This window comes from Mercenaria mercenaria, chromosome 5, assembly GCF_021730395.1.
Source record: "Mercenaria mercenaria strain notata chromosome 5, MADL_Memer_1, whole genome shotgun sequence".
In the NCBI taxonomy this organism is placed as follows: Eukaryota; Metazoa; Mollusca; class Bivalvia; order Venerida; family Veneridae; genus Mercenaria; species Mercenaria mercenaria.
Window position 1 is genome coordinate 56,772,407 of NC_069365.1, and position 23,099 is coordinate 56,795,505.

Below are 23,099 nucleotides of genomic sequence, written 5' to 3' on the forward strand. Positions count from 1 at the left end.
AGAAAGAATACAGTAGACACCGATAAGAACATGATAATTATAGTCTCCACGAGTGTAGAGGACTAGGTCGAACTTTGGACATGTTCAAAACAAAAGTAGTGAGGACGTGGTCTAATCAGGAAGCAGGAAGAACTTAATGATGTAACGAAAACCTAGTAGGACATAGTACAAGCGTGGTGCGGACAGGAAAGACTGCATGGCATGCTCATTGCGCTGTCACTGGGTTGCCATAGCGTTCTTGCTACGTCAATGGAGTTCTCACTACGACTTATCTGCGCGTGTGTCCTTTGACCATGCTACATCCATGCCACGTTGTAGTATAACACATTAGGTTATCAATACGTTCTTTCGGTGCTTAACATGTCTGTGTCACGTTTGCAGCAGGTTCTCATTGTGTTTGTTTCAGATTCTGAGGATGAGTATGACGACTGGATCCAATTCCCCATCACTTCGTTTTCAGCCAGCAATGGGGCAGGAATTGCCACATAATCATGGACTCAGCAGACTGGCAGCTTGTAGTGGACTTCTGGACCTTCGTATACCCTTCAAGCTCCACCACGGCCTCCCTATAAGACTGCTCTGATTTCTTCGTGGGGGGGTGGGGGGCTTGTCGTATATTGTATTTGATTGTTGTTGAGTGTAGATGCGGACACAATATAACTTGCAGAAGGAATGAAAAAGAGGCGCGTGGCGTAGTATTTATAAGTAGACGACGAACGCAGTGAGAAGGAGATAAGCGCATGGTTAAAGAATGGTAAGCGGGAGGTGACGCAGTGTGGGCTTCATGGTCTTCGTCTGAGAGTCATCAGGGCATAAGTGACTGTACATTATATGCTTATGACATTAAACTATAAAACTATTGTTATGGCACAATGTGCTACAATTTGAGAAAAACAGAATATTACAGGAACATGCAAATGTAAATTTGATTATGCTGATTAACTGGCAATGCCTTTTCCCAAAGAAATCATGATGGTGTGACAGGCCAGGGATGTTCACATGGTCTATCACACTAACATAGTTAATGAATTATTTAGTTTTACTAAGTGGCATTAGTTCTCTTAGTTTAAATAAATTGAAATGAATACAGCAACACTAACAAATTCTGAGTCGCGAAAACTAATGACAAAGTGAAACACATGTCATTTATTCACTAATACACACTACAGACAAACTTCGTTCGCTCAAACTCTGAAAAATTGAACACCATTCTTCACTTGAACCTATCGTCAGGTCCCAACCAAATTCCTTTATAATATATTAATCGATCACTCAAACTACCGATAATTCGAATACATTTTGTCGGTCCTGACGGGTTCCAGTTAACGAAGTTCGAATGTATTTATAATAATTTACAATCGTTGTAAAGTTCTGCACAGGACTGTTGCCATCTTGATATGCCAGTTACCATTATATACTTAATTTTGACTCACATAAATGCATTCTGACTTTTCTTCTGCTTAATAGCAATTTTATCTAAGGGAGACAACTTTTTTCATATTTGTTGGAAGAGCGATATTTTTGTTAATATAATATGTTTGAATTTATTCAAACATGTGATTTTAGCTAATTATACTGATGACTGTAAGTGTCTATAGAAGTTTTATAGATAATATTAGGTATTTCTGAAAATATATACATGCATGGCGGCCATCTTGGATTTTTCGGCCATATTGGATTTTTCGGAGTGGGTCTCATGCTCATTTTTAGTGTTTTGCCCTAAAGTAGTTATGTACCAAGTTTTGTGCTTTTCCCATTTTCTGAAGTATTTTTACACCATTTTACTGGACTAAGAGACCTTTATCACTAAATATGGCGAAAGTATGGAAGCCCTGGAGAGACAATAGATTTTCGTACTTCCCATTTCTGACTTCCAACTTCTTGACTTCCTACTTCCTACTTCTAACTTTAGCACTTCTGACTTCCAACTTCCTGACTTTCGACTTCTGATTTCCAACTTCCACACTTCTTACTTCCGACTTCTTGACTTCTTACTTCCTTCTTCTAACTTTCGCAATTTTGACTTCCAACTTCCTGACTTTTGACCTCTGATTTCAAATTTCTACACTTCGTACTTCCGACTTCCAAAGAGAGAATGTTGGAAGTCAGAAGTTTTGAAGTGAAGTTGAAAGTCGGAAGTCAGGAAGTTAGAAGTCAGAAGTGCGGAAGTGTGAAGCCAGAAGTGCGGAAGTTAGAAGAGGGAAGTAAGAGGTCAAGAAGTCGGAAGTAAGAAGAGTGGAAGTTGGAAATCAGAAGTCAAAAGTCAGGAAGTAGGAAGTCAAGAAGTTTGAAGTGAGAAGTGCAAAAGTTAGAAGTCAAAAGTGGAAAGTACGAAGTCAATTGTCCCTCCAGGGCTTCCATACGAAAGTCATATCCGATCCATATTACAGATTTAGAACCTCTTATATTATTACAAGTGCCTATTTAGGAGACACCAATAACTGAGAAGAGAGTTACCGAGTCAACAGCTTTGTTGATCATCAAGGGATGATTTCCCGACCCGGGATCTTCGAGCCGTTGGCTATGAAGGATGTATTTGACTGTCCCTGTACACAATTGTATAATTTGAGCCGGAATAGCCTAAAACATCTAAAATATACTCAAAAAGTACGACTGTACTGAACTATGAATATCCAAGATGGAGATGATAAAACTGTTTGAAACAATTACAAAGCTTTGTAGTTGTAATTTGTTCTTTTTAGAAATTTTGCTCGATTCAGAAGAGTGAGTTTACTGAATATACATAACGTTATTGTAAAGGGCATACCCTTTACCGGAACCCCAATTTGTTGTTTTGGTGTTTCGTACACAAACCGTGACGCGTTAGAATGTGATGTTTTTTTTCAATTAATAAAATGCATTAGATACTTCAGAACTCCATTTCAATATATTTTTACGAACACTGCCCCAATATCTTAGCACGGTCAGCTTGTTACATCTCTTTAAATTTAACTCATGAGCGTTTCCTAATATCGTATAAAATCATGGATCTACGTAATAAATTGCTATGACTTAATTAATAAATGCTTTACCTATAGCAAGATAGCAACTTCAAACACTTCCCGACAAATTAACCCTTAGCCTGCTAGATAAATTATCGTCTGCTGGAAATGTCGTCTGCTAAAATTGTAAAGCTCATTCAATTTGCTCCAAAATTTGAAGAAACATTGTCAGAGTAACAAACAGCTGGTTCCAAGCTGTTTGAAAAGGCTGTTAAATTCGCCTGCAGCAGGCTAAGGGTTAAATGCTATGAATAAAATACGGTAAATGCCAAAATTGTGTTGAGTCGTAGGCCAAACTTTCTTTCTACCTATTTAGTACATTCAAATGTTACTACTTCTGCTTGAGATGTCTGTTTGTAAAATGACATGTTTGCATTTGGTAAAAATGTGACTATGTACATAAAAAATATTGTAAAATGTCAGTGGATGATTGAAAACAACACTTTCGTTTTCTGTTTTATGAAATTATTCACGTTTTCCATCGTCTGCTAACTATTCTTGTCTCCAGTTCCCGGGTAGTTATTTTACCGCGTTTTCTTCTTGCAATTCACGATTTTCTCATGTTTTCAGTACACTATTTATGTGATTGTTAACTGATCATTCTTCACTCGAGGTTGAATATTTGACAGCATAACAAGTATTTTGATCATTTGTTCATTTCCTTCCACTCATCTTTACAGGCATGTCGAGTTTCTTGATAGTTATTGCTGATGGCCTGTAGCACTATTCGTATATTAAAGGCAGATTTGACTTGACTGTGATTTAAACAAGAGTATTCATCTAGTTCTGGCCAGACATTACATCTCCTTTAAGTTTTTATAGAAAAATAAGGTTCACAATTACGTATCTTAAATGTATTTCCATATATTTCATGGGTTTGTATGCATTAACAGTTTCTCGATAATTATTACTACCGAGTTAATTGTCGAGCATTATTAGAACATTTAGGGCAGATATACATTCAACATTTGGCTTTGCTGAATTTGATATAAGAATATTTGGATTCTTCATGCCAGACTCTATCTGCATTTAGAAAAGTAACGTTCACATGTACGCATTTAATTTTGTATTCATATTTTATGTTGTTTTTCCCATACAGTGTTATTCTCTCGTTATCAAATGGAAATTGCCGTTATCCTTTTTTGGGCTAGTTTTCATTATGTTTTGAATTTAATGTTGTTACGGGTGAACGCGTTGAGTCGAAACATGTTTAACAAATAGATATAAAAAGGAATAGTTATAGTGTTAGTTTTGTTTTGGGTATTTAAATGATTATATTTTGATTCTAACTCGAAAGAATGTTCTGTTTTACACGCTATGCAATTATTGTGTTTTGACTTTGTGGTTGTTCAAAGAAGCTAAGAGAGACCTGGGTGGCCATAGTATATACTGTTTAACTAGATTAGATGAATTCAAGTTATTACATTTTTCTTTTTCATTCGGGACATAATAGAAAACCCATTTTTACTGTTTAGATTTTCATGAACATCTGATTGTATTTTTGCCTTAAATTTTTATAATAATGTATGTTTTCTGGCTGAGTTGTGTACGAAGATAAAGATAACCACATTTACCCCACTTATACAGGTCGATCATTACAACATCGCACAACATCGTACCAACTAGCATTTACAAGACAAATATATTCGTATTTTTTTGTACATTGGAATGCTGTCAAATACTAAGACCTGTATCCTATATTTCTTGTTTGTTGTTTTTGTAGTTAGGAACATGGAATTAGTGAATAACTGATTTACTCACGACAAAGAGTGAGTAAATAAAGTTATGCTGTCATTACTAGATAATAGCTATGTGCTTAAATATTAAATAAAAGATGTCAGGCAATACATATTGTTTAGCCAAAATGTCACAACTTTCTGTATTAATTACTTTGTTTGATATATATACACTGAGACAAAGCAATACCATTTAATAGATATACACCATCAGCAGCAACATGTTTGTCTAGTCGGAATGTGATACAGACTATAATACCATTGTTTTCTTCGTTAATGCAAATGCAATGTCATCGTGTCTAGACTGAGATACGAAGATTGAATTCAATTGAAAAAAGATTGATACCTATATGGGTTAAAAATGCCCGTCAGCAAAATTAAATACGAAGACACACAAATAGACTACAAGCTAGTTTAACACCTTCGTCAAAATTATAAAAACACATCGTGGAAATAAAAATAAAAAATAAAAAATTAAAATAGAAATATGTAAACATGTATTTTAAAAGTTACTGTTTAAATTGAATTATTTCAAAATACAGAGAAAGATTTTCGTGAAATTTCTGCTAATGTTCGAGAATAAAACTAAATGTACTATTCAATAGGTGTACTAAAGTAGATGTATGAATGTTTCATAGGAAATGAATTGTGTTGTTCTTCATCTGATTATCCGCTCTAATTTTCTACGATATGCTTTATACACTTTATTTGATTAGTGTTTATAAACCTTTTTAATGTACAGTTGATACTGAATCTTGTTTGACATGTTTGGTCTGCTAAGGTACAATGGTACTTAACTTTGAACTGTTTATATGTGCCTTGTAACAATACGATGATATAACTGGTTCTCCAAGACAATATATGAGCCGCGCCATGAGAAAACCAACATAGTGGCTTTGCGACCAGTATGGATCCAGACCGGTCAGGATACATGCTGTTCGCTTTCAAAGCCTATTGCAATTAGAGAGACCGTTATCAAACAGCATGGATCCTGGCCAGACTGCGCGGATGCGCAGGCTGGTCTGGATCAATGCTGGTCGCAAAGCCACTATGTTGGTTTTCTCATGGCGCGGCTCATATTAATTAAAGAAACATGATTTCACTGGAATTGTATGCTAATAAGAACAATAGAATAAGGGTCATGTAATACTGAAGATCTTTTGCAACTTTCAACCGCTTCTATTCATAGTTAAAACTAATGATATGCTCCAAAGGTACTCAAAGCTGACTGACAGCAAGTAATAAAGTATATTCAATACATTGCTTTCTTGAAATACTCAGTACTGTAAGGTAGTTAAAGCTGACTGACGGCAAGTAATAAAGTATATTCAATATATTGCTTTCTTGAAATACTCAGTACTGTAAGGTAGTTAAAGCTGGCTGACGGCAAGTAATAAAGTATATTCAATACATTGCTTTCTTGAAATACTCAGTACTGTAAGGTAGTTAAAGCTGACTGACGGCAAGTAATAAAGTATATTCAATACATTGCTTTCTTGAAATACTCAGTACTGTAAGGTAGTTAAAGCTGACTGACGGCAAGTAATAAAGTATATTCAATACATTGCTTTCTTGGAATACCTGCTATTCTTACCTCAATATGATAATTAAAACCCCGAAAGGACAGAAGTATTACTAATCTTTTTCAATTTACCCTAGAGCACCATTATACTACAAGTATCGAGGATACCACGGGAACATAAATCTCACCACTTTTGTAAATATCGTTTGATGACTTGCAAGGATATTGGACAGAAATATAACAGAAATGAACATCTTAAATTCTAGACTATTGGCTATATTTGCATACTGAAGCAAGAAACTAACCTACTCTTAACCATCTTATATAAATAGATGTATAATTAATTATGTGATTCATTCGTTAGACATCTATCAAAAATCATTAATTAACTATGAAATTAAATAATGTCTTTTGCTAGGGAAAGATTTATATGATTTCTGATTAAAGTATTCACATGAATGTGCTGTAAACATATTGTCGGTTCGCATTAACTTACAGATACCAAGTAAAGTGTAAATATTGCAAAATATTGTCTTCTATGGACGCCTTCCAGATAAATGATTTTCTTTGGAAAATCACAATGCCTACTAAATATCTTTGTACTGTTTTTTTCCAAAATGCTGATATATTAATAAAGTACATGTCTGATCTGTTCTTAATTCAGTACAAACGCCAATTTCGGACAAATAGTGCCACTACAGTGAAGCATTATTAGGAAACAAGCCTCTTTATTAACAGAGTCTCAAAAATTATTGATTTTTAAGACACAAGCAAGGACATTCCTTAATAGCAAGGTTTTTCGTCTTTTATCTTATACAGGCATAAAACATAAAGACGTCCATACAAGCAGTTATTGCTATATGATATTCTATTATGTTCTTTTATGGCCTACGTTCGTATAATAGTCCATTCTGTACTAATTTGCTTAAATTTACAAGTAAGAGTTTCCATGGTCTTGGTTTTTCTTTTATTCCATATGGAACATATCGTTGCCTCAATGCAAGAAGTGAATAACTGCATTGACTTAAAGAAGGACTTATTCACTTTTTGCGCTAAGGTGACGATATATTAAGCAAAACACGCTAAAGTTTGATAAAAAGAAACAAGAAATAGTGTCAAAGACATAGTTCCGATCTTAAAACTAAGAAAATTCTCAGCATGTCTGAAATGGCGTTTTCTTGGAAGCATAACTGCAATACAAGAAATAACAAGGTATGACTTCTGTATTTTATTTGTCCGGTTTTCAAAGGAATGATATTTTAATTGTTTACGACTTTCTAATAAACACTACTAAAACGCGAAATAGTTTAACAGGCAAACAAACCGATGTGGTAATCCGATGTGGCAGTAGTGCCACCATTCATTTATTTTGTCCAAGAATTAGGTGCGCAAACATTAACTGATATATCGTAAACTTCTTAACAGAGAAATTATTTTTAGAACGCTTGCGCCAAATGATCTATTTAAGATCATTGTTTTATTGCAGGATTCTTATGCTGGTGCATTGGAAAATCGCTTGGTAATAAACAAAGAAAATATCTTCAACATTTGCGCGTTTTGTATTCCCCACACCAATGGGCTGGAAAATGGCGCCATAAACAACAGAACTGAGACCTGTAAAATTCTTATGCACTTAACAAGCATTTGATCCAATACGTTTTAAACACTTCCATTGCCGTGGTTTATTGATTTGTCTTAACCATGGTGATTTATCAAATTAATCTTGAAATTGCATGCTCATAAAATATGTATTAGTAAATTTGCAACGGAATATATGTTTAAATGAAAGCACTTTCGGTTACGAATTATCTTCAGTGCAATGCAAATAAGGCAATATGTTGAGAAGACGTCTCGCATTATATTTCATTAATACTTATTTATTTTAGCTCGATTATGAAGAAAGCTTGAAACTTATTCAGTCTCGAGTCCGCTTCTTTGAGATGTGACCGTGACCCCATTGGGGCTTAAATATACATCCTCTAAGTTGAGCGGTCGTCATCCTAACCACTAGACCTCCGCTAGTTAGTGAAAGTTGATGTCTTTATTTCAAAGAAGTAATTTACATTACCTTGTTTGTTATTCGTTCCTTAACTAGAAAAGTTATTTATTTGTGTTCGGATGAAAATTTATTTATTAACAGGTATGCTTCGAACCCAGACTCGTGCTTGATATCCTTAGACAAGCCTTAGGATAAGATTTACAAAAAGACTGTAATTTATACATCATTAAGTGCCAAATATTAAAAGATAAAGAGACAAATATTTAAGCAATTTAATTTAATTTTTCATTTAATGCATACAGATAAAATACCTAATGCATCTCCGAGCTCCGGTGGACACGAGCATATGTGAGAACTTTTTCAGCCTATCACCGTGACAGAAGTACAGATGTAATGTACTGAGCAATCGATCATCGGCAATTTCCGTCAATGAAAAGACCAATAAATTCTTTTGAAATTAAAAGATAATACTGGACGCACCCCACGCGCGATCCAATAAATTCAAGAGTAATATAAGGCACTTTTTGAGCACCAGACTTCACAGACTTCGAGATAAAATAAACCAAAGAGGCGTCAACATTCAGAATCATTAACAGTCTATTACAATTTAAAGACATTAAATGAAACCGAAGCTATTTGGTCTATACTCTGGAAATTACGATTTGAGAAGATATTTTAAAGATATGATAAAACAAATTCTGCGAGACTGTCGTCCGTATATGATTATAAAAGACTATCCCTGTACCATTATCTCTTTGAAAGACTATAGTTGTGTCAGCTATGATAATATAAATGAAGCTTAAGATCTAGATTCAGGTTTACAAATGAACAGATTCAACTTAAAGAGAATGTTTTACGTGATGAAATCGAACAAAACAAAACAAAACATTGTTATTATGCTACTTTTGCATGGTTATTGTATTGTCATTTGCCTCAGAAGAAATTATTGTCATTATTATTATTATCATTATCATTGTTACTGGGTTTAATATCGCACCGACACAATTATAGGTCATATGTCGACTTTCCAGCTTTAATGGAAGAAGACCCCAGGCGCCCCTCCGGACATAATTTCATCACAGGCGGCACCTGGGTAGAACCACAGGTCTTCCGTAAGCCAACTGGATGGCTTCCTCACATGAAGAATTCTACGCCCCGAGTGAGGCTTGAACCCACATCGATGAGAGGCGAGTGATTTGAAGTCAGTGCTTTTAACCACTTGACCACGGAGGCCCCAGAATCCGGAAAAAGGACTCCAGGCTGGTATCAGTGACAAACATTATAGCACTGCGGCAGCGGAAGATATAAGAATTCAACTGTCTCAGCCTTACCCCGTATGTTTCTGTCATATGCATACAGTAAAAAAAGAAATCAATATATGATAAATGTCGGGCAATACATATCGTCCAGACAAAATATCTGTCTGTCAAAACTGCAAATGCAAGTTGTTATTTTTATTATTTTGTTTAATATAGATATCAAGGGACATCATTTGTGCTTTAAGCATATAATATTTTGGCTAATTTGAATATAACCATCAAACCCTGTGACACATTTTCCTCAAGCAGGAAATGCAGTATAAATTGAGGAACAGGGATCACCGTTTTTTCACCAATCTGCTAAATTATAAAACTACCCAACTAAGAATACGTCAAAGTTAAGTGTCAAAGCTGAAATTATTTAATATTTTAAACTAGAAAGTTCTGACTATATATATGAACGTATTTTATACGAGGAATCTTTCAAAATTCATGCCACACTTAATTTACCCATCATACAAAACATTTTTACTGTGATAAAATAATTAAGTAAAATAAGAACTGAATTTTAAGATCGGTTGTAGAAATTTACCGGTGTGTCGTAACCATGGAAACGGTTACAGAATCTGGTAATCGCGGAGACTCAAAAATACTTTCAAAAAGTAGTGGTATTAGAAACTTTATTTTTTCATATTTCCATTAAGTTATGAATACCTATTGTTTGCAGTGATTATATTCTATATATCTTATTAAATTTTTAATTGTCGTCAGCTCGTGCAATTTTAATAATTAGCACGTGCATTCAATTGTGAACCAAAAAGGTGCCTTTTTCTTGGTGCGCCATGTTAACTGTCAATTGCTAATATCAGAAATCAATGCTAAATGCTAAACACCTTATGCAAAATGTTTTGAGAACGAAATGACATTTATTAAGTACAATGGAAGGCTATGGAAAGCCGGTGCACCATGCCAATTGCCAAATGCTAAATATAATAGACCTAAGTTACTTTACCCACATCACACAAAACTTTTTTATTATGACTAAACAATTGAGTAAAATAAGAACTGACTTTTAAGATCAATCAATTCAGATTAAAAAATGATTTTAAACTAAAACTACAGAATATTTTAGTGGAACTTAACATAGGTATTACAACATCAGTACCAATAACATGGATTTAACATAATGGAAATTACTATCTCAATGACCAGATTTGCGGCGCACGTGCGAAATTACAAAGTTGGCACGTGCATAATTATTAATTTGTTTTGATTTTAGGATTTCTTCTTTAAAATTATATTTATAGCGTTATCTAATGTTACTGCTAATCCTTTATGCTACAATCTCTATTTAAACTGACAGAAAAAAGGTAATATAACAAGTATGCCCACGGGCAGAATGTCGAGACCGCCAGCTGTGACGTTGACCTTAGACCTAGGGACCTGGTTCTTGCGCATGACACCCCGTCTTATAATGGTGAACATTCATGCCAAGTTGCATCAAAATCCCTCCATGCATGAAGAAGAAATACTACGGACAAACGTCAATTTGAGCTTTGACCTCCAACTGTGACCTTGACCTTTGAGATAGGAACATGGGGTTTGCGCTCGACATTCCTTCGAATTGAGGCAAACATTCATGCCAAATATAACAATATTGGTCTATGCATGTCAATGTTATGGTCCGGACAAAATCGGACGGACGCACGGACGCACGCACTGAGTTGTCACTTCCTATTTGGTGTAAGCAGTCCTACAAGATACGGACTACGAGAAATTGAGGGTAAAGCCCTAGCTTCGTTCGCTCTGTGACTATGTCTGATGACTGAATTGCGAAAACAGATGGCGGCCAAAATGTATTGATCATCTAAAATTATCTCAAATGCTTGGCGAACTTCTCTTTTCATAACACTGGGACTCATTGTCCCTGCGGAGTTAGTGGAGACAGATGCGCAATGCTAACTGTCAAATACTGAATAAGAAATAGTTAATGCTAAATGCCAATAGCTTAATGTTAAATGTCACATACTTAATGCTTAAGTGCTACATACAAAATACTACATGTCATATACTAAATGGTAAATGTCAATGCTAAATGTTATAAAAACAAATTCTTATTGCCAAATGTTAAATGAACAATTTTTATGATCTTTATCTCTTCAACTAATGAATGTAACTTTTACTTATTTCGAAAAAAGAAAGTTCTGCCTTTCTAATTTAAGGCAATAACGTTGAAGCTGTTACGGTGGCATGAAACCGAAACAGTTTGCTGTAAAATGTTTAGACTAAAGTTTGTAACAGAGACAAAGTTATGCAACGAAGGGCAGTGATTATATAACTGATATATTCCGTTCATTATTTCAATGAAAACTTAGTAATGAGCATTTTGACATTTATTGTTTTAACAAGCAGCATTTTTCATTGACAATTACCTTTTCAATATTTGACATTAAGCAGTTCGAAAGAAGCATTTGCATTAACAACTTCGCAGTTAGCATGGCGCACTGGCCTATAGCAATTTGTATGTTGCATTTTATATAGGGTATTTGACGTTTTGCATTAAATTATTGGCTTTTAGCATTAAATATTTGTCATTTAGCATTTGGCAATATTTATGGCGCACCGGCTTCCATACATATCAAATGCCATATGCCATATCCTTTATGCTAAATGCCAATTTATTTTGTTGGGTTTAACGTCGCACCGACACAATCATAGGTAATTTTTGCGACTTTCCAGCTTTAATGGTGAAGGAAGAACCCAGGTGCCCCTCCGTGCATTATTTCATCACGAATGGGCACCTGCGTAGAATCACCGACCTTTCGTAAGCCATTCGGATGGCTTCCTCACATGAAGAATTCAACATACCGAGTGAGGCTCGAACACACATCGATGAGGGTCAAGTGATTTGAAGTCAGCGACCTTAACCACTCGGCCTCGGAGGCCCCACTAAATGCAAAAGGCTAAATATCAAATAGCCCATGGTTATTGCCAACTGATAAATGCTACTCGTCAAATGTTTTAACTTTGTGAGTTAATGATCTGTATCCATTAAAATAATGACTGTTACTTTTAATCACATGTAAACATATGGAGTTATATCAGCCTGATTTGAAGCAATAACATGTTCTAAAGGTTATGAGATGACGTGATCGAAACTTTTCACTCTAAAGTGTTAAGCAATTATTTCAATAGAGACAAAGCTATGCTACATAGGCCAATGACTATTTAAAGGATGCATTTATACACTGATATATTCAGCTCGTTATATGAACAATTACTTGCATTTGACATTTATTGTTTCGTATTTCGCAATTAACAATTATCACTTATCGTTGGACAATTACCATTTAACAGGCAATATGTGACATTAAAATAACGCATGGTTTTTCGTGTTATAACATCTGCAGAATCCCGAGGGATTGGTTGGTACCCGAGCCCATTACGACCAGGGTACAAACGATTCCCGAGGGATTCTGATGTAATAACACGAAAAGAACATGCCTTAACGCGTAAAAACGTTGTTTTTTCACGTTGACCTCATTTCCTTTTGAACTATCCGTTTTGGTACCGTAATACGTTTACACTTTGCCACTGAACGTGCATATATAAAAAGGGGTTATAAAAGCACGTGAGCGCGAGAATCTCTGTTAACACACGTTTTCTCTCCTGTTAAAACACCCCGAAAAGTGACAATAACAGCAGTTTTATGCTAGAATAGCATTTTGCAATAACTGTTTGCCATTTAGCATTTGTCGATTAGAATGGCACAATGGCTTTTCATAGCCTTCCATTTTACTTAATAAATGTCCTTTTCAAAAAAAAATTCATATGGTGTTTTGCATTTAGCATTGATATCTGATATTTAGCAATTGACACCAGGTTTCCATAGAAACATGAACATGAACATTAGCATCAGTTCACTTTGGTAGAACGCTTTACACACATTGGAAGTCTTTACTCTAGGTCTATACAGGCACTACTACTGGTACCGCTGAATTATGGAGAGAAGTCCGGTAATATGATTAATCATTAAAGTGATAGAAGTATCAAACCTAAAATACTAGATTTTGTAACAGTAATAGTACAAATATCAACGAAAAAGAAAAAAGATTATGCATGCGTTATACGTTAAGCGTATCTATACAATACTGACGGCTAACAAAAGGCAGTGTCACAAAAAAACATAATTTATCCACATGTTTTCCAACAATTATTTCAATAAACATTGTTTATTTTTCATATAATTTACGTTAAATATTCCAAGCAGAGATTTAACAAGTTAATACTTAACTTCATTGTCCATGTGTATTGAAAAGGAAGCGAATTAATAACCTATATGGCATGTAATCCACTGCATTGCTATATAAAATGATGTTAAATTGACGTATCCAAATTTTTAGAACTTTAATTGCATGCCTATTGTACAACATTTTCAAGCCATAAAACAGCCATAGTTGTAATTAAGTCCAAATAATATTTTCTGCTTAAAACAAGCACCTTTTTGGTTCACAGTTGAATACACGTGCTAATTACTAAAACTGCACAAGCTGACGACAATTAAGAAATTTAATAAGATAGTTAGAATATAATCACTGCAAGCAATAGATAATTATAGCTTAATGAAAATATGAAAAAAAATCAAGTTTCAATGTTCCTTCTTTTTGAAATATGACAAAAGAAAGTTTCAGCAATTACAGGCTTCAGCAGCCGTTTCCATGGTTACGGCACACCGCTAAATTTCTACGACCCCTTTAAAAACCTCATTTGTTGCTATACTGTATTTCTATATAGGTGAAAAAGTTTTGTATGTTGGGTAAATTAAAATCCTTACGGAGGGCCCGTACACACGAAAGCTTCTTCAGTTATTTACACTCCGTTTTGCACTTATTTTCATTTTAAAGATATTCATGCTAGCTTTTTTTTCTGTTATTAATAGAAACTGAATAAATGAAATGTAGCATAACCAGTTAAAAACTAAACATGACCAACATTTAAAATATTTTGAAACCATAAACTATTCCTTACAGCTGAGAGGATTACAAAGTCAAATTTTGTACTGATTAGTGCTGAGAGTAAATAACAATTTTTATTACAAAATAACTATTTGTCGTGTTAATTAAAATCACTAGAATCTTGTCAAGAAGTCACAACGACGTCTAAATGTATAAAGAGTAAACAGCATCAACTAGTGTGATGTTTCTACACAGGTGAAATAACACAGTGTGTATACAAAACACTTACAATCTGCGTGGCCCAACACAGCCTTTGAGAAAAAATGACACGGAATGATAGTATTTCCCTTGGGAGAGCTAAGTGCCAGACCAATCCTGTTTCATTACATTAGGTTTTATTAGTTTTTTTCCTGCCTTTGCACCATGCTGCTGTCATAACTGTGACAGGATAGTCATCTCCTAGAAATATTTCGAGTCCATTCTAATTGTGCCACTACGACTGTGTCATGTCCTTGGGAGTGAATTTTTCATAGAATGGGATGTGCAACAAAGTAACATGAAATAATAAATGTTTGATTGCCTACAACTTGTACCAGGTTCTCACTTTGACATCACAGTATGTTGCTGAATGTGTTGGTTAACAAATAAATTTGACATATTGGGTAATCAAGATGGTGACGGGCAAGACAAAGGTATTCATGTGTATTGCAAAAGCTCAGGTCTTTTTTTAACCACTAGACTGAAAACGGCGTTTTAAGCAATCAGACTGAAACTTGCGAAGACTTTGTGCACTAAAGCCTGTTACAGGCGCTAGCACTGAAACAAATGTACATGTATCATCTTCAGAACGTATTGATCTGAATCATTGCACTCCATTAATTCAAGCCAATAAATATGCAACAGAATATACAAGTATGTGAAGAACGTTCGACATCTGCAGCCAATAACCTTTTAAAAACAACTGCAGACAAGATACTATGCATCAAAACCGCAACACACAAAAGGGTTTTTATCATTTGTTTGTAATAAAACAATTTTTATTATCAAAAATTTCCTTCAATTTATCTTCTTTTTTGCTCAGTAGGTAAGAGCGTTGGTCTACGGATCTCGGGGTCGCGAGTTCGATCCTCGGGCGGGACGTATGTTCTCCGTGACTATTTGATAAACAACATTGTGTCTGAAATCATTAGTCCTCCACCTCTGATGCATGTGGGGAAGTTGGCAGTTACTTGCGGAGAACAGGTTTGTACTGGTAAAGAATCCAGGAATACTAGTTAGGTTAACTGCCCGCCGTTACATGACTGAAATACTGTTGAAAAACGGCGTTAAACCCAAAACAAACAAAAATCTTCTTTTTTTTTTCAATTTTCTTACATACATTTCATTACCAGGAAGATGACTTAAGATGACACAAAGATTGTTGAAAATCCTTAAGACTAGTGTTCAAGGAAAGAAACAAAACTGTGGATACACGAGCCGAGCTGTTAAGCTTTAGATTTTTCGGACTACTTTTTGAAATGATGCTGCTATATTCTTTACCTATAAAAGACAATGAAGGTTTTATTTAGAGTCATCAGTACATTAATGATATGGACCATTCTTTTCTGTTAATCCCAAAACAAACATTAAAAAGATTATTTACGTCAACTGCAGTAATATCAGTAAAGCTTCAAACGAATAAACTACTCGACATATATCCCTGTGGATACCGTTGTTCCATACTTCTACTTTCATTCAGAAAGGAGTATGACAGAGATGGCAAGGTATATGGCATAATAAGGCTTTACTATTTTGTTTCTCAAAAGAGTAATAAGATTGTCTTGAATATCTTATTTTACGTAAGTGCAATGTAGTGCTTATACACATATCACTTTTACAAATGCTTTATATTCAGACGATATATAGTAAATATTTTACTCGTATTAACACTTGCAAATCGAAATACACAGTACAATTTGTCAACGCGTTCATAGATTTTCATACAAGAATAGACCTTAAGTTTAAACAGTATTTTCGGATTAACGTAGTACAAATATTCAAGGGTAAGTATTATTTAATTGCAGACTAAACTGACGTATTATACGGTTCTCGCAGTATTTGCTATTCTTACACATGTCTATCATTTTAGAAGCTGAATTTTAAGCTGGTTTATACTTGTTTGCTTTAGCTCTATTTTGACGAAAGCTTCGGGCATATTTGCCGTACTCATGAGTCTGCTTTGTGGACAAAGCAGTACTGGTGGCTTTGTGAGAAGGTGTGGTCGTGACCCCAGTGAGGGTGGAATCAACAACCTCGAGGCTGACCGGCCGAAACTTCAACTTCTATACCACCGTGTTGATATATGACAGGCTTCTGGGTATAACCAAATGGCGGAAAAGTGTGATTTGAAATACCGTTTCTACCAAATATAAAACAACTGACAACGTTTGGACACCAATATCCTTGTTCTTGTTTCGTTTCTGAACATCTTATGAGAGTAACGGGAACACTAACTAAGTTTTGAAGTCAGAACATATGTTTAAAATAAACTAGATATGAGTATTATTCCCTAAAAATCAATGACCAAAAGAAAGGATTAGCACATGAAACATAAAGGTATAAATGACGCCTACTGATAAGCTATAATATATATCCCAGCGGACATGTTGTTATAACTTTCTTCTTATTTATTCTTAATGAAAAGTGACGGGCCGTACGTTATAAAGTATAATCAATACCTAGATATCCCGATATACTCTTAAACGTGTCCTAACTCAATAATAAATACTCCCGAGAGGAACGAATATCACTAAATATACTTAACAGTCCCTATTTACTTGATATTTGATAACAGCTGTATCATAGACACGCAGAAATATGGCGGTTCCGTATTTGTAGAATTCGTTAAAAGTATATTCGATTCATAACTGAAAAAATATTCAATGTTATGTGCTGTTCTTTGTTTCATATACAGTTAAGTCACTTGAGATCTATTTACAATAATTTCTAACTTTTCCCCAAGTAACAGACCTATTTTCCACAAAAGACACACATATTCGTTTGAAACCACAAAAAAAAGAAAAAAGAAACCCGCCCGCTTAGCTCAGTAGGTAAGAGCGTTTGTCTACGGATCGCGGGGTCGTGAGTTCAATCCTCGGGCGGGACGTATGTACTCCGTGACTATTTGATAAACGACATTGTGTCTGAAATCATTGGTCCTCCACCTCTGATTCATGTGGGGAAGTTGGCAGTTACTTGCGGAGAACAGGTTTGTACTGGTACAGAATCCAGGAACACTGCTTAGGTTAACTGCCCGCCGTTACATGACTGAAATACTGTTGAAAAACGGCGTTAAACCCAAGACAAACAAACAAAAAAAGAAACGAAAAAAGGGTGCTAAATATTACACAGTGAAATGCAAGTAACTAAAATGTTGAAAATAAAGCTATATATCAAGCACTTCCGTTTCTCTTAGATTGTTATTTAAATTTCTTTGCATCTTAATTCATTTCAAAGAAATTAGGAATTTCCAAACCTAAATAACACTACAGAAACAACCTTTGGTCCGGCATTAAAATGATGTCAATATTTCTTTTTCTTTGTGATAGTTGAAAACATTGCATTGGTTTGATCATGTCATTCATACCATTTTAGAGCAGGTGCCTGTTAATGTAAATAGGTCTTAATTCCTTTCCACTAATAAACTACATGTATGTTATATAAACAAACTTAGAGTGAGAGCAATAAATTAAAATATTGTGTCGAGGTAGCAGTGAAATTTTACTTCCAACTACTGCATTCTCTAAGACAGGCTCGCTGTGATTACTAATATCCGGACCCGTACCTTTATCTACTTTTCAATATTGTGAAGTCTGAGGTGACCAAGACAAAAAAAAACATATTCAAGGTTGACAAAAAAAAAACGAAATTAACTTGCATAATTTGATATCAGTAGTATGATTTGAAACATATGTTACTAGTACAAATTTCGGAGAAATATCATCGGAAACAATTGTAATGTTTTTTATTCTCCGCTACACAGGCTGGATATTGAACAAAGTAGGAATTTGACTTTTTTCTGAGGGGCAAGCTTTCTCAGAAGAGGTAACAAATATGTAACTAACCTAAACAAAACGTTCGAGGCAGGACTTATTCCGTTCGTCGTTCATGCATATTACACTAATCTCAGGTATGGTTTAAAACTCGTGTACACATAATTGAATCAAACATCAGAAGAAGATAAGAAAAGTTTTATTTTGAGATGGAAAGACAGTTACACAAAAAATAACCTCTAAAAAGTTTTTACAAAAATGAGCCCTAAAGAGCTTTTACAACTAAGCATGATATTTTACGTAACACAGGACAGCGGGGTCGTTTTTAGAATATATCCCAACAGAAAACACGACAAATAGTTATTTTCATTCAAACATTATATTAATGGTTTTGCCCATTTGAAAAGTTTCAGCAAAAGATAATTTCCAAAAAATAATAATGTATGATTTTAAACAGCAAACCGAAAGAAATACTTGTATCCAAAACAGTTTATTGTGAAATGTTATGATACTAGGAAATACGGTCGAAAATATTCAAGATATACACTTACTCCAAACTCTTTCTTAAATGATAATAACTTCAGACAGATAGCCAGTAAAAACGGACAAATAATTCAATGTAATCTAATGTTATAGATATAATGCTACACAAGATAAGATAAGAATCATAACGACATGATCGCATAAAGGCATAGAAAATCATCAACGTAACAGATCCTATCATACAAATTGTAGTTTGTCTCATTTTATTGAAAACTCGATTTGATCTTTTTAAAAAGCAGATACAGATAGTGTTCCATCAAATTTATTTCTTTCTTTAACGTTAAACCTCATTGTCTGAACAGTATTACAACAAAACAAACTGGGATCTGAATCGTCTTTGCAATGCATGCCATTGTATATTTGCGAGACAGCTACTTATCATCGTGAAATACGATTAATCATTCCAAGTTAACGATTTCCAAACAACTTGAAATTTTGTTATAACGTTCAAATATCAAATTGTCATGCTTAGCCAATGTGTTTCATTCAGCAAAGCTTTAATTTTAAAATTCACATGACTTTATTGCCTTAAAATGTCCCAGTGGGATTTCCAGCTAGGTTCCTTATTATTGCTGCACATATTTGTGTCTTCTGGTTACATCCTAATTGCTGTTATTCCCTGAATCTTTTATTGGTTTATATTTGTTTACAGTCTGTGTACACGTGTATTCGTTTCCACGTGGAGCTCTGTACGGCTGCTGCGTTCATTGAATGTGGTATTTCCTTTTGAACCCTAGACATCTAGTAATAATTTTATAAAGGATGCTTGCGCATTTGTTTCCATTTCATTTTGATTAAATTATCCTAAGAGATCTATGGTATCGTAAATTAAGCCAATGTTTAGATCTTTTGAAATGGAACCAGTATTCATCACATAGATGTTTGTTGCATGATTTTTACAATTATCAGTATGATTATTTCACAAATGCTATTCAGAAAAAAATACCGTTTTACATTATCTGGAAAAAAAAACAGTGCACTTATGTAGATTTTGCTGTACTTGTTCATGATATGTTTGTTGGATATTTCAAATGCAAATTAGTTGTGTTGACAATTGTCTTATTAACCTCGAAGTCATTATCCTTAAAAGCTGTTTCAGTAACTTTGGTTATAGGATCCGTATAGCCTTTATATACAATTGTAGAAGTTTTACTCGAGTCTATTATTCTCCAGAAATTATTATGACAACGTACATATTATACCATAATGGTAAACAGAGTAAAAGATACGTCATTTCGTACAGTTTATTTTCTTGTATCTGACGTAAAAGATAAATTCCAAACGGTTTGAGACCTTGATTTAGTTGTATTTATCAAATCAAATGGACTCCATCTAAACAAAGATGCAAAATACACATACCATATTCAAACCTGTGAACAATAATTATCATATTTAAAAGACAAGGCTCACTTAAGTCTTCTATGACCTACTCAATTTCGATAATTTTCAAATTGGTGAATTTGAATTTTGAATTTAGGTTTTTACACAAAATTGTTATTATATTCAAGTTATACCACTGAATATTGCTGAAATCACAGAATGTTTAGCAGAATACACATTATTGCTATATTGAGGTCATATGAGACTGTTTAATTGTGAGCTGTAAAGGCTCTCAAAAATGGTTTGACCATATGTACAGTTTCTTTCACAGAATTTACGGTCACTTTTAGGTCGTGGTCGATAACAGTATCCGTACTGAATACTCCAGTTTTGTTTAACAAATCGTTTACGAATTGAAGGTGTCCCATTAATGTTCTCCTTTATATCAGATATGTTCTTCAGTTGTGAATAAATAGCAAACCATTCCATGCAGTTTGATAGACGTCAGGAAACTTACTCCGTTTAGAAACTCGGATTTTTGGCTAATTTTGAGCAAACAAACTTTACCCTTCTCTTTTAGAACAACTCTTACCTTTTTCAAAGTCTGGTGCTATGCTTGAGTCATATTTAGACTTTGTGTCTTCAGAAATCCCTAGCAGCACGTTCAAAACTGCTTGTCTGTAACAAATAAACACATGTGCCACTTTAAAGGTCCAATACTAAGGAAAGTGAACATTTTAATTTCTTTTAAAAAGCACAGAAACTATTTCATTTTATTGGAAAATGAAAGTTGGTATGTAGAAATTCGAAATAAATCGCAGTATATGTACAATTATTTTTCTATGAAGTATGAAGAAAGTTAAAAAGACCTGGGGGTCATTCTGTCGATTCATTGAAATTTCAACATAATACACATACATTTCTTTGAGTTCCAAAGACCTTCTGTAAATTTTGACCTGCCAATCTTCATTATTTAGTGTCTTGCAGAAGTCTATGCACTGGCTATGAAAAAAAATGCCAACTCACTTTCCCTTAGTAATGGACCTTTAAAGTGTGTCTTTAACAATAATTTGACGAACGATTTTTTAAATTAGAAAATATCATTTGTTTTCAGATGGAATGTTTTAAAAATAGTACCTTTCCTTAAAGTTAATGTCACAGACATACTTAAAAACAGTGAAACAATTTAATATAAAAAATAATATGGAATTGTTTGGCAATTTCAGTTAAACTTTTAATAAATCTTTATCTCTAAACAAAATGCCTATATACATTTTCTGATCTTGGGAATTCCTATAAAGAAAATGAATAAATGTTTTCTGAAATTAGATTCTTTGGCATTTTCATAAAAATTTGGAACAAAATCACAACTCGTCATTTAACTAAAGCTTTTCTAATTCCAGACAAATCTACTCAGACACTAAGTTTCTTTGTGCAATTATAAGAAAGCAAAAGCTGAATTTTGAAACAAGATATATAGATTTAAAGAAAATGTTCACATGTTTTTTTAGGTTTTAGTGCTTTCAAGATTGTGACCTACATTTTTATTGGTGTAATAAGCAAACATTCAGAAGAGGAAAGTGCAGACACCAGAAATCATCTGTACCAAAAATTTGGCTGAGCAATGTTTTAGTTTTCGTTAGAAGCAATTTGTAGTTTGAGAAAAAATAAAATTAAAGATTTGGATTTGTTTGTAAGAAGTACTAAAAATAAAAATACCCAAATATATCAATTGAATGGACCCATGATCCGAAATGAAATATAACTATAGTGAGTTTAAGTATATATAAAATGTGCAACACCCTCCCCCCACCCCCCCCCCCCCCCCCCCCCCCCCCCCCCCCCCCCAGCATCGGGTGAAGCGAAACTGTATTATACGTATTAACTAAATAAACACCATGTTGGCAGCGGACCAGGAAATATAACAATACTGAGTGCAAGTTCGTAAAGAGTTTTTACGACCGCCACAAAACTCTTGACAAATGCACTTGTGATAGTTAGTATATCCTCTCGAAGCATAACATGCAACCTTGACATATAATGGCAGGCCCGGATTGATTAATTAAGTCTGTACGTGCCAGATAATGGAAAGTGCGACATATTCACGCCCCGTTACATTAACTGAAGCGTAACTTTTTCATACACATTAATTGAATGGGCTCCTGATCCCGAAGTACTAGAAAAGATAAGAATACTAAGTAAGCTTTTACCTAAGTTCAGTTTGTGAAAGGCACACATATTAAATGACATATTAGACTTGACCATCCAGTCAGATAAGAAATGTATAAGAAGATATGGAATTTCATAACAAATACAGTCTGAACAATACCTGAATTTTTGCCAAACCTGGAGATAACACAATCTTTATTTAACAGACGAAACATTTTTCTGGAAAATTTCTTGTCTGTAACATTTGATATTCAATAATACAAACTGAATGAGGATTCTATGTAAATTCACAAGTATTCTATTTTGTTAAATATATTCATCAATGTCATAGAATTGTAAAAATAATATATATCTTCTCATACAAAATTCTATACCAACGCTTGTTAAAGACAAATACAACTAGACGACCTACTTCTTTTCCCAAAATGAACTACTTTTATACAGCTAAAATATAGATATACTGTAGTTTGATAAGTAGACATTTTAAAATCCCCTGAGTTATTGGGGTTTTTTGTTATTGTTGTTGTTTTTTTCCACAGCTGTTTCTATGCCGATCATGTATA

At 34.2% G+C, this 23,099-nt stretch overlaps 1 protein-coding gene across 1 annotated transcript in view; it reads right to left on the bottom strand.

Moving 5' to 3' along the window:
• The window catches only part of LOC123558438 (glycine receptor subunit alpha-2-like), a 75,224-nt gene that overhangs the window by 45,948 nt on the left and 6,177 nt on the right, over nucleotides 1–23,099 (bottom strand). Inside the window, exon 2 of the mRNA XM_053544617.1 lies at nucleotides 20,960–21,045. Coding sequence (XP_053400592.1) covers nucleotides 20,960–21,045 — 86 coding nt within the window. The remainder of the gene's footprint in view (nucleotides 1–20,959; nucleotides 21,046–23,099) is intronic.